This window comes from Poeciliopsis prolifica, unplaced genomic scaffold (assembly GCF_027474105.1).
Source record: "Poeciliopsis prolifica strain line A6 unplaced genomic scaffold, Auburn_PproV2 SCAFFOLD099, whole genome shotgun sequence".
NCBI classification, from domain to species: domain Eukaryota; kingdom Metazoa; phylum Chordata; class Actinopteri; order Cyprinodontiformes; family Poeciliidae; genus Poeciliopsis; species Poeciliopsis prolifica.
In genome coordinates, this window is record NW_026562474.1 from 724,575 (window position 1) to 737,172 (window position 12,598).

At 38.1% G+C, this 12,598-nt stretch overlaps 1 protein-coding gene across 3 annotated transcripts; it reads left to right on the forward strand.

Annotated features, from left to right (window-relative positions):
* Positions 1-61: 61 nt before the first annotated feature.
* Positions 62-12,204, forward strand: LOC129353943 (protein phosphatase 1 regulatory subunit 1C-like). Of its 3 annotated transcripts, XM_055023388.1 has the most exons (7): positions 62-85; positions 2,837-2,926; positions 5,466-5,523; positions 6,553-6,590; positions 7,250-7,304; positions 9,806-10,009; positions 11,426-12,201. In XM_055023388.1, the coding sequence occupies exons 1-7, from the start codon at positions 83-85 to the stop codon at positions 11,479-11,481; spliced, it is 504 nt and encodes a 167-aa protein (XP_054879363.1). In that variant the 5' UTR covers positions 62-82; the 3' UTR covers positions 11,482-12,201. The 3 variants fall into 3 exon arrangements, with proteins under 3 accessions (XP_054879363.1, XP_054879364.1, XP_054879362.1); XM_055023387.1 differs by lacking the exon at positions 62-85 and having other exon boundaries at positions 2,682-2,926; positions 11,426-12,202; XM_055023389.1 differs by lacking the exons at positions 62-85; positions 9,806-10,009 and having other exon boundaries at positions 2,681-2,926; positions 11,426-12,204.
* Positions 12,205-12,598: the final 394 nt, after the last annotated feature.

The window sequence follows — 12,598 nt, forward strand, 5'->3', positions numbered from 1 at the left end:
TGGTGAAGTTTTCCGGGCCAGAAGAGACTCTGAATTCAATTTGTTTGGGTCACTACAACCAGCCCCAGGCTTTCAATGACTGATGGTAAGTCCTGGCTTTTTTTGGAGCCTGACATTTTTACTCCCTTAACTTTTTATTGGTGTCTACATGACATGCAAGCTTCACCACATGTGCCTGTTTAAATGAAAATGTGCCCTGTGGAAAGTTATCTAATGCTGCTGCTATTGTTGCTGTAGAGAAAACACTTTGCAAAAACTCTTTGCTTTTAACATCCTGGAGGAATTACATCACTACCACAGAACTGCTTTTATTCCTTAATCATGTGATGATAATGACAAGAGACATAATGTGGTTTCATTATGTCTCTTTTCCTTCAAAGGTCAAGAGTTTTTTTTGGTCTTTTTATCAAACTACTACACAAAGAAGAGGCTGAGAAAACGTCTCATCACTTTGCTTCAATGCCTCACATGCTATTAGTATACAGTTGCACCAAAATCATATTTGGCGGAGCGTGACGTCACACTCCATGCTGAGGAGGTCGACCATTAAGAGTGGAAAATACAGGAGCTCGTTTCCTGCAGACAACAGAGCAGTCTTTTCTGCATCACCTTTCCTGAGCAGAAATGGATGGTTTCCAGCACACTGGAAACAACAAGAGGTTCTTTGTGTGATCTGAGAGCAGCTTGTTCCACCTACAGTAACTATTAAGCCTCTCCAGATGTCTGTTGAAAAGAAAGGCTTTCCACTACGGCTGCCAGCAAACATGCAAATGCATCTGTGAACTAATGCAGAGGATAGAAGATAGAAAACAACCACAGAACAGCTGAGAGTCAGAGACCAGAGAAAAGATGTGAACTGGGTTTTTTAGGTTTATTGTGTAATAAAATGCTGTAAGATTTTTTTCTGCCTGAGACTCAAACCAGCCCAAGTACACTCTGACAGTCACAGTGTTCTCCATCTCTCTCCCTGTGACTGACAAAGGTTGGCACCAGAACTCCCAACCATCCAAAGACAAGTTGGTAAAGACAAACAAATGTGTTAAAATGTACGATATTAAAATGATTTGGATTTGAATTAAACTGGACAAAAACCTTGGACTCAATCTTTTCAGGTTCTAAATGGGATTGAATTTACTGGGATTGCTAAAAGTCCTAGACTGAAGTGGACATAGTGAGGGGAACTGATCTGTTCAAATAAAATTAAATCTACAAAAACTTTAAAAATAATCTATTTAAAATGGCTGGCTTCAACTTGATTTCTGTTCCTGAACTTACTGTTAATTCTATGGTAAACTGGATGACAATTGGATTATGACAATTGGATTAAATTATATAGAAATAAACTGTTAGGCATTGGATCCACTCCCTCTCACTGAACATTCACTACCATCAGATCAGCGTCTATATTCTCTTCTCTCCATTTGTCGTCTCTGTCCTCAGGGAACAGCTGGTCTCAGCTGCAGGAGCTCATTTTAGGAGCAACTTTATCCTGTGGAAACGTCTGTGACTCGGGTTCTTCACATATTTATGTTGACATTCATTGACTGTGATACAAATGGTTAACAGTACCTGGGAATAGAAACAGATTTTCCATGGAAAAAAGCCTTGGTATCTAAGGTAGCTATAGCAACAGCGACTTGTTGGACTTTATGTTTAACTAAAGCTCAATTGAACAGTTCCTCAATCTGAGTTGGGAGTATCAGGGGTCCCAAGTCCCAGAGGGATGAGTTCCTGCAACTTTTGGTTACGCCTTTGCTTCAACATACTTGAAGCAAATATGATCTCATTATCAGAAATCTGTGAAGGTTTTATGCTGGTAGAACATCTTGAAGAAAAAGATGGCTGCTGGAATGAGACAGAAAGACTTAGTCCTTAATCCAGCAGATTATTGTCCTACTTTCAGCTCATCCTACATCCTACACCCCAACTCTTGAATCCACCTCCACTGCTTCTGGCCTGGATTCTGTTTCCAGAACTTCTAAATGAGCAAAATAAAAATCATCCACATATGCAGACATATGAATGAGCATTTCAACACAAGATCATACAAACATGAATGTGTTTGTGTTGATATCTTGAGGCGCCGTCAGCATGAAGCAGCAGGCTGGGACGATCGTCTGAACGGCGCCACCAGGAACATCTTCAAGGCCCCTGCAGAGAGCAGTGTGTGAATGTGTGTGTGAGGTGAGCTCAGGCTGTCTGTGGATTGAATTAAACTCACTTGACTTTCAGTTCACTGGAACACACTGAAAAAAAAAACTGGATTTATTTCAACTGAGTGTAAATAGATTTTAATTGCACAGCTTGTCTATTTTTACTTTGTACTGAGATGACTGTTGATCGCTGGCGCCTGATTTACAAGATCACCTGAACTCAACTGAATTATATTATCAGCCAAAACCTCTCTAGCGCCTCCTTTAGGTCAGTTTTTGACTCTAAACAATGTCTCAGCTTTGTTTCTAATTTAAGCAAATCTTCAAAGATGAATGGTTATTGTTATCATCACATGATCTCTTCCATCATAAAAATCAATGCCATACTCATAACTGATTAAGGGCTGCAGCTTTGACTGAACGATAAAAGCAGCTGTAAGATGTAAACATGAGCTGCTGCTGCACATCACAAGACAGCAGGACAGTTTCACGTTGTCTCAGATGGTGGTTTGGAAAATGGTGCAATGCCCTGGCTGCCGTTTCCATCCCTCTAAGTCTGTCAATTAGTGATAATGGACCCCATCAGCAGAGAGAGGCCACTCCCTCGCTCCTGCTACCCTCCCTCCCTCCTTCACACCACCACACTTTCTCTCTCTCTGCCCGTCTTTCTTTCTACCTCTCAGTCAGTAATAATGGAGCCCGGCAGTCCAAAGAAGATCCAGTTCGCTGTTCCTCCCCTGCAGGGACAGATTGACCCACAGGCTGCTGAGCATGTGAGTTTCTGTGCATGTTTCTGATGTTTGCTGGGGGCAGGAGAGGGTTCACACATGTGAAGCGCTGAATGAGGCTTCATAGTGAGTTTTGCCTGGAATGTTGTGTGTGGGTGCAGAGCAGCATGTAGTGCTATGACAACTGATATTTGTGCGGCTCAGTGGAGTTTTCTTTGTAAGCTTTGCAAGCTGGTGTGTGTTTCTGCTCATTTCTAGAAGATTTAAATATTTCCACCAAAATCTTGAGTAATTTTAGTCAGCTCTGTGCTGATTTATTCTGCTGCTTCCTCCCAACTCAATCAGCCTCCCTTGTTTTCCTTCCATAGAGACACAGAAAGGTTAATCCGTAAGATTAATACCATGTTTACTCCATATGGTTTACCTCTTTCTTGAGTAAACAGGAACTCTCTGAGTGTAGAAATCTGGTGGAGGACCAGAAAAGGCCAGACACTGTGTAGTATTCCTTTAGCTTGCATGTGAATGGAGGCTCCAGAAGGAAGGAACAGAAGCTGCTCTTTCATAAATCCTAAAACGTTATGAGTTTAAACCGGTGGCCCCCGTTTGGAGGCTGGACGGCGACAGAAGCTGCTGATTTACCCATCAGAGTTTAGAGTCCGGCTGTTTCAACTCAACGTTTCCACAAGGTTTTAAAGTTTGTGCATTTTGTCTCACCTTTACAGTAATAATGACGTTTTATAGTGTTGTGTGAAAGCCAAACCTGGTCTTTACAGTAATGTGTCACAAGATGAGGCAGTTTAGAGGCCAAACAAATCAAAATGCATTGAATGGAATCAGATGGAGAAACTGTTTTGACTTCATAGACGTCTCCTCTGAAATGATCGTGACCTTAGCAAACCATAGATCTGCTTTTTTTATGTAAATATTTAAGTAACAAGGTATTCTAAATGTATCAGATATTTATTAACTCTGTAAGGTCTTCAGTCAGTAGACTTTATATGTGGTAAGTTTCTGTTCATAAAGCTCATTTCTGACAAAACATAACTGTGCTAACATTCAAATATTGATCATATTTATTAGTATCCCTGGAAGGGATGATCAAAAAGCCTTACAATAAAAAAAAATCATTTTGTTAAGAGTTTATTTTTTATTTTGTCTGGCTCATTTCCTGTCTCACTCATCACATTCCCATCAAATCCTTGTGCAGATCCAACAAGATGGATCTCATGTCTGTTTGTCGGACAGTCGGCCATGTTGTCGAGTTCTGAGGTCGGATTGACATTAACGTTCTAATTGCTGCATACTTCAACCTCACCTGATTTTACATCAAAGATAACAGAAAAACAAATCTGGTGTGTTTTGAGCCTGAGACAGGAAGTGAGACATGCATCTGCTTTGGGGGAGAAATACACAAAACAACTTTTACTCGCAGTGTACTGACCCATGGTAGGACCTCAGAAGCACAGAACAAAATGAAAGAGTGAACTTATCACCAGACCAGCTTGTGTTTACAATTCCTAATACATCCTCTCATGTGAAAACTTATTCTTGTGAGTCCATTAGTGTGTAGACTGACTGTGATGTTGAAACCTTCGTGGTTGGCGTGTTGGGAGTTGGATGCATACGGTGTGTTTTGAGGTCGCTATGCTATTCTGTCTGTTTGCATTGTGAAAGAGGTCTGAACCACTGACCTGGACCACACTGCTGCTGAAACCCCTTCAGTTGTTCATCCAGGTTCAACGGTATGAAACAGTCAGGGTGGAGCTACTGGCGTTACACAACATAAACCATCGGTTGGGCGACTGAAGAACATCACCGCCTGCAAAAAGCACGAGAATCAGAGCATCATGTTTGTCATCGTACAAGTACGACCCAATGTTAACGTTTGGGGTTAACATTGGACTCACTCTGAGTGAGTCCAACTGGCAGTGGAAACTCTGTACCGTAGACGAAAGGCTACAAAATAGTGTTTCGATCCAATTCATGCCGTACCGCTCCGAGGAAACGAGGCATAACTGGAATTGGCCTGATGAGATTTAGCTTGTTGACAAAACGGGCTGGGTGTGAAATGAAGGAACATTAGATGGCAAAGGACCTGGTGGTCAGTGGATGCATGGTGGAGGATTAGAGATCAGTGTTTCTCCAAAAGACTCAGGATCCTGGAGTTTTTGAAATTTAAAATTCTAAATCTGGTAGACTCCACCAGAAAGGGCTGAACACTGGGTCTTTCAATGGGATAGTGATGAATAACACTGGGCTAAAAATACTGGTGGCTCTTTGGACACTCCTGATGCAGAGAGATATGGACCAAAGAATGAAGCAACAGTCAAAGCAAATGACAGCAGGGGCACTTGGGATTTTGTTTAAAAAAAGGATTATTGGATTTTCTCCAATGAATAGATTCACTCAACTTAAATGTTAAAGTTTAATAACTGTTAGGATGAGACTCTGCTGCTGCAATAAAAGAAGTTTTTTTTATTATTTCACTAATATATTTGCCCTCTGTATATTCAAAAACAATGCTTTTCCAGCCATCTTGTGACTGATTTCATTACGTTTTCCTTGTATTGTGTGTTCGCCTCAGATCCGCCGCAGGAGGCCAACCCCCGCCACCCTGCAGATCTACAGACAACCTGGGACAGGTGAGGAACCTCAGGGAGCCTGAGGGAGCCTGAGGGAGGCAGGGGGAGGTAGTGGGGTGGAGGGAGACGGAGCAGCAGCTGCAATAATGGAGGCTTCATTAGATTACTTTCTGTAAAGTGATCCGAGCGTCCAGGCTGGACGGATGGACGCAGAAGCAGTGAGTGTTTGTGTGTGGCGCCCAGCTCCTGTAAATCCTTCCACAAAGGAACCGACTGATGAAATAATCTGCCTGATTTCACTCAGAGGGTTCAGCTTCCAGCTTGTTTCTTCAACATGACCAACATAAAAACTGAACCCAAAAGAGTCCAGAGCCAAAGACTGGAATGTGTCTCTGTTTTTGCCTTGTTATTACCTTCAGTTCTCCTTCCTTCTGCTGGCAGCTGGACAAACAAAAAACATGTTCATGATCTCAGTTGGGAAACAAGGTCAAGAACTCTGCAGCTGTTACTTTATTATCATTCTGCTAAGATAGCAACTAAAACAAATTTGGATATATATATTTTTAAAAGTTATCTAATTTAAAAAGAATTCAACTTTTTATCATTTAGGATTTTTTTAGGATTTAAATCTATTTGATATTTTGATTAGGACAAATCAAAATGAGACAAAAACATCTAAAAGTGCACAAAATAACACTAATATAGCTTGTTGCTTTAAAATATTAATAAATAAAATTTTGTTCTTTTTGACTGATGATGAGTGTCACTTTTATGCTAAATATTGATAAAAAGGTCAAATGTGACATTTAAACATCATTTGTAACTTTTCTTCTAAATGACCTTGTCTTTTAAACACATCATGTTTTGACGTCCTGCATCAAAAAAACCTCACATGTGAGGAAATGAAGATCAGTTTTTGAATCATCAAGTCTTGGAACGTCAGCAACAGAACTTTGTGGAAACCTTGCTCTAAAAGGGCCTTATCCAGAACAGAGAACCATGGAGAAAAACAACAGATCAGAGTGAAACGATGGAATCTGTTACTGATTGGTTTGAACATGAACCTCTGACTCCTTGTCTCTCCTGCAGATGTTGGAGATCAACAAAACGCCAGTGGGGAGCCACAGGTTTGGAAAAAGCTTGCAATGACACACACACACACACACACACACACACACACACACACACACACACACACACACACACACACACACACACACACACACACACACACACACACACACCCACACACAATCACATCAGAAGCAGCACAGAGCTGCTGGAAGCTGGAGGTCCTGAGGGGAACACGCTCAGATAAAAATATACATTTTTATGTAATACTACCATGTTAAACATGGTAGTATTTGTGTTTTCACACAGGCACAGGTTACATTGCAGAGCTTTTCAATGTGTTCATAAAACTGCTGCCTAAAAATGCATTTCTTCAGATTTTCTTTGTTTGATGTTAAGTCCTAAAATACAAAAGAAATCATTTGTAATGAAACAAGCACATTTTTTGAATGACTAGAATAGTGATTTTTTGTTTTTACTGTCATACTGAGTTTCTTCAAATGTTGAATCAACTCATGTTTGAGGTTTTTACATGGCCAAAGCCTCACAGCAGCATGCAGGGCAGGTTTCCCTCTGAAAGTATCTTACATACAGTATTTATGTGAGCTCACAGTCAGAATTAGTTTTCTCTTTCTTCCTAACATGAACTCATCCAGAAGGTACTGTTTGGATGTTTCGGGGGGATTCTCAGTAGTTCTGGGGTTTTGTCTTGCAGGCCTCAGAAGCTGCTCAGAGGAAGCAGAGCACATACGCCCCCCCATCAATGAAAGGTAAACACTGACTTCATATCGGTTAGAAAACTTCAACATTCCTACAGAATGAATAAAAACCATTTTGAGAACAGATAAAATGGCTTGAGGGAAAGTTTTCTGCTTCAGTTGAATTTTTTTTTGCTGATCACTAAAGGGACTTGATAAAAGTTGTGGTAATAATAAAGCACTTGGTAAACCTGATAAAAACATAAACAGAGTTTGTTCTTAGAAAGTAAAGTTGTGCAGGCATCACTGGTGTCCAACTTATATTAGGTCAACTTGTGCCATAATTTATTATAAATTTCTTTAATATTCTAAGAAAAGAGATTAAACCTGTTATTTATTGCTGCCTGTTTAGAATCACTGGATCTGCTGAGAGTTGGAGTTCAGCTAATATGTCTGATGGTTTCCTTTCTGTTTGGTTGTGTTTTACTTCCTGTTTGTTTTGTTTGACATGCCATGTATTCAGTTGTTTTCCTACTTTCTGTTTTTTTTTCTGGCTGGATTCCATTTTTTATTTATTTATTTATTTTTTATCTTGTCAGTGGAGTCCAGTTGGTGTGATGCTGGGGAGGAACACATTTCATAATCACACAATTTATTTAATGTTATTGTAACATTAGGATGTGAGGTAAATAGGAGCAGAACATTGAGAGGGAATAGCACAGCTCTCCAGACTTTATTCGACTTTACGTTAACAGACCAGAATCGTCTCAGGTCCTCCTGAAAAAAAAAAAAAAAAAAAAAAGAAACAGCTCCTCTAAAGGCACAGCACAGTTCCTTAACCATGGATATTTTATGTAACCAGATGAATTGAAAAGGAAAAACAAATCACCTTACATTATTATTATTATTATTATTATTATTATTATTATTATTATTATTATTATTATTATTATTATTATTATTATTATATTAAAGCTGAAGTCAAAGACTAAAGAGAGCCTAATAGTCTATTACCTCTCATCACCACAGCAGATCAGTTTCCTTCTTTTGATGCAACTAAACCTCTTTGGAAAACTATTGATACTTCTTGAGCATATCTATATTTTGTCATTTTACAACTAAAGACTTCAATATTTCTTCAATGGGATTTTGCATAGAAGACCAAACACAAAGTAACACACAACTCTGAAGAGGAAGAAAAACAAATAAAAAAAAATCAGTGTATGTTTGTATTCAGCCCCGAGTGACATTTTTGTGAAACCAGGTTCTAGCAGATTTAAACTGAACCTTTTGTTCAGCACAACAGCTCAAACTCACAGAGGCTGGATGCACTGAATCTCTGGACTTTACCTTTTTTCTGTCTTGCATTCTCATTTGGATTTAGATCTGGACTTTGATTGCATGAGTATATATGAGTAAAAGTCTGACTCACTGCAATTGAGTGAGAAAACACTGAATTGTATTGTTTCTCAAATGGAAACACTGCAATTGGGAAATTACGTTTTTGGACAACACTTCAAATCTGTAGATGGATGAAAGTTGTGAAATATTCCCCCAGAAGATAACAGCTCTAACTGCAGAAGAGACTCATCCAAGTATTTGTGGAAATCATGTGTAATTTTCTTCTACTTCACCAATTTCTGTTGGGCTATTGCACAAAAGCCCAATAATAAAGCACAGGGATGTGTGGTTGTATTATGGCTAAATGTAGAAAAGAACAAGTGCATCAGGATATTTTTGCAAGGCAGTGCAGATCCTCGCTCCTGATGGAATTAGTGGCTCTAAGTTTGGCAGTGAGAATATCCCTGTTTTATCACTTTTCAAAGAGCTTCAGCTCATCCTATGGCAACAAAACAATGCAAAGTGCACCTGCATGATGATGGCTCTCAGCCATAAATAATTCATCAAACTGTGTCTTGCAGCAAAGCAGCATCACTTCCTGCAGTGAAGTTTGAAGAAGGTTAAATAAAAGTGTTTTCTCTAATACATTTAACATAAACTACATGTTGGAAAAATGTGGATGTTAAAAAAAAATTACAAATAATGGGAAAGAAGATGCACAACACATGATTACACGTAAAGAGCGCTGACTGGATTCTGGGAAGAGCTGGAGTGTAAAAGCTTTTCTTTAATCGATCCCATCCGAGTGAATCTGTTAAAAGCCTCCTGAGTGACTGCAACACACCAAACACTGGACTGGATCACAGGAGGAGGATTAGGAGCAACACATTTTCCTCTCTTGTTAATATCATAGTAATATTTTTAAAGTAGAGACATACAGATAATTTTTTTCTCTTCCGATAGCAATACTGGTACCAATTTCTAAGGTCGAGTATCGGCCGAGATCCACAGAGATGTAAACCTCTGGACTGAAACCTGGAAACGTAGAATATTTATGCTCTAACCAACCCACTGGACTACTGGACTCTTCTATTCTCCCTCTTTTCAGTTAGAATCTTTACTTATTATTTTATAGTTTTTTCCCTAGTTTTCTGAAAAAGACTTCTTCCAGTTCGCAGCATTGTCCCTGTAGTTCAAATGTCTCTCCACTAGAGGTGCTGTTCTCTCCTCAGACCTTGGGCTGGGGGTGGAGCAACATCTCCTGGGGGCGGGGCTCTGTGAACCAGACAACCACCTGAGTCCAATCACAGCACAACTGTATGCCACCGGTTTCACGTGGGCCAATCACAATCAGCCAGAGGAAGCCAATGGGAATGATGCGTGTTTGCTGTTATCCAATCAGGAGAGAGGCGTGGCAGAGAGCAACAGCTCAGGCGGTAAACTGTTTCTTAGATCAGAGAAGGAAGTTCATTTTTTTATACATTGTAATGTTATAGACAAATTTGATTGATAAGGAGATATAGTTTGCATAATGTATTTTAGACAGAAGTGTTGTCTGAAGAATAATATTTTTCATTAATATTTAATACCAACGAACAAAGTTATCAGTTATTATTAGTAAGTTCTACTGTAAGCTCGTCTCTTTTTTCATATTTAAAATATGTTCCTCTGCTCAGTCTCACTGGTCTCATCTTGGAAAAATGTAGTTTATTAGAAAAAAAGACATACATTGTTTTATAAATAAGCATTTTTACATGGTAAATCCTTACCAATGACATAGTTTTACTCCAATTTTCACTTTAAAACAATTAGATTTTCATTTAGTTAGTGTCAAGACTCGGCATGGTTGCAGTTTTTTCTGTTTTCTCAGTCATCTTTTTTTATCCAAATCATAACATTATTAAATTTTATTTTATTCACATGAATTGCAACATTTGCTTTCTTGGTTACAAACAGTTTCTTTCCAAAGTGAAGATACAATGTTCCAGTTTTGGAGGAATTTGTTGGTCACTATGTGAAAGCAGCTCTTATCAGCCACAGGAGGTTGTTTTTTTTCTCTGCTGTGTAGAGCGAGATAAAACCACATGCCAGCAATAAACCAAAAAAAAAAGAAAGCCTTTAGTGTTTGCAGAAATCAAATTTATTACTAAAACAGCTTAAAGAATTTATCATTTTAGTTTTTTGACAAAGCCATAAAAGCTACACTTGCAGCAAACGTATAATATTAAGATGATATGATGGAGTATTACAACCGTATTAAGAAACAATAAAAATGTAAAAATGAAATTATGAGAGTATAGTCATAATATTGCAAGAATACTGTTGCACTAGAGTGAAGTCAAAGTAATACTGTTGCACTAGAGTGAAGTCAAAGTAATACCACATTGAAGTCATAATATTAGGAGATTAAAGACATAAGGTTATGAATTTATTCTTGTAATAGGCTACTAAGACTTTATTATATTATTTTGACTTTATTCTCTTCTGACTTCATTTGTAATACTATGACAATTCTCATGATACAAGAACTTTATTCTCACAATATTATAAATTTATTTTAATGCTAAGACTTTTTTCTCCTTATTTTGACTTAACTCTCATTCAACTATAGTCTGGTAATATTAAGACTCTTCTATGACTGTATATCATGACTTTGTTCTTGTAACAGCATGCCTTCATTTTCTTAGTGTGACCCTAATACTCTGTCGTAAGGTTGGAAAGCCAGGATGTTCTGTATCGTGTTTAACAGCGTTCATATTTGTCCTGATAAACCTCTTCTGCTGGTACTAACTCTCTGTCTCTCTCTTTCGGTTTCTCCTTCTCTTGTGGTTTTTTGCACGTTTCCCTCTCAGATTTGACCGTCACCAAAGCTAAAGAAGCTTCCAGTCCTGACTCCATCTCCCGATAGCTGTCTGCTTCGTCTAACATCACTTCTGTCCTTCTGTGTCTCATTAACCAAATGTTCTCCTGTCTGCTTTCACACTTATTCAAATACTGCTCTACTTTGGTATTATCCAGCTCTGAATTACTATTTTTATTTTTGAATTTTACATTTTTGGGGGTTTGTTTGGGTCGGTCTGAATTTTTAAAATGTGGCTGTGAATAAATCCATATTAAGGGCAAACAAATGTCTGAGTGTTGTCTTCTTAAATAATAAGGCAGATTAAAGTCCCCTATTTTTAGAGTAATATGAATAAAAGTTGGGTTGAAATTGAAATGTTCTAATGTTCCACTGTTATTCTTGAAATGATCTAAACACAGTGGACTGTGCCAAACCCATGCTATGAGAGATTCAACCATCAGGGACGGGTACCGGTCTCAGGGACGGGCACCGGTCTCAGGGACGGGTACCGGTCTCAGGGACGGGCACCGGTCTCAGGGACGGGTACCGGTCTCAGGGACGGATATCGGCCGTCTGAGAGACCCGGTGTTCATGTTGCTGCATTAGCAGCTGAAATAACTTCAATGTTTTCCTAAAGAAGAGTGTATGGGGAGCAAGAAAAAATGTCCCCACTGTTTCTAATAGTAGACATGGCCCCCAAAAGACTAAACACCCTCAGGCACGATAACCTCCAAAAATACAAAAGAAAATACCAGAGATCTGACCACTGTTTGTGTTTCGTTTCCCACTCAAAGAATGGTAGAAAGGTGTTTTCAGTTACTCATATATTGTTGTTTGTATTGCTTTGTCTTTTATGCTGTCTAGTATATATATATATATATATATTATATATATATATATATATATATATATATATATATATATATATATATATATATAATATATATATATATATATATATATATATACTATATATATATATACTATATATATATATATTATATATAACTAAATATATATATATATAACTAAATATATATATATATATATATATATATAATATATATATATATATATATATAATATATATATATATATATATATATATATATATATATATAATAATGAATATAAGTTCAAAAGTTCCTCATTTATACCTGGTGGGATTTTCTGGGGACTTGTG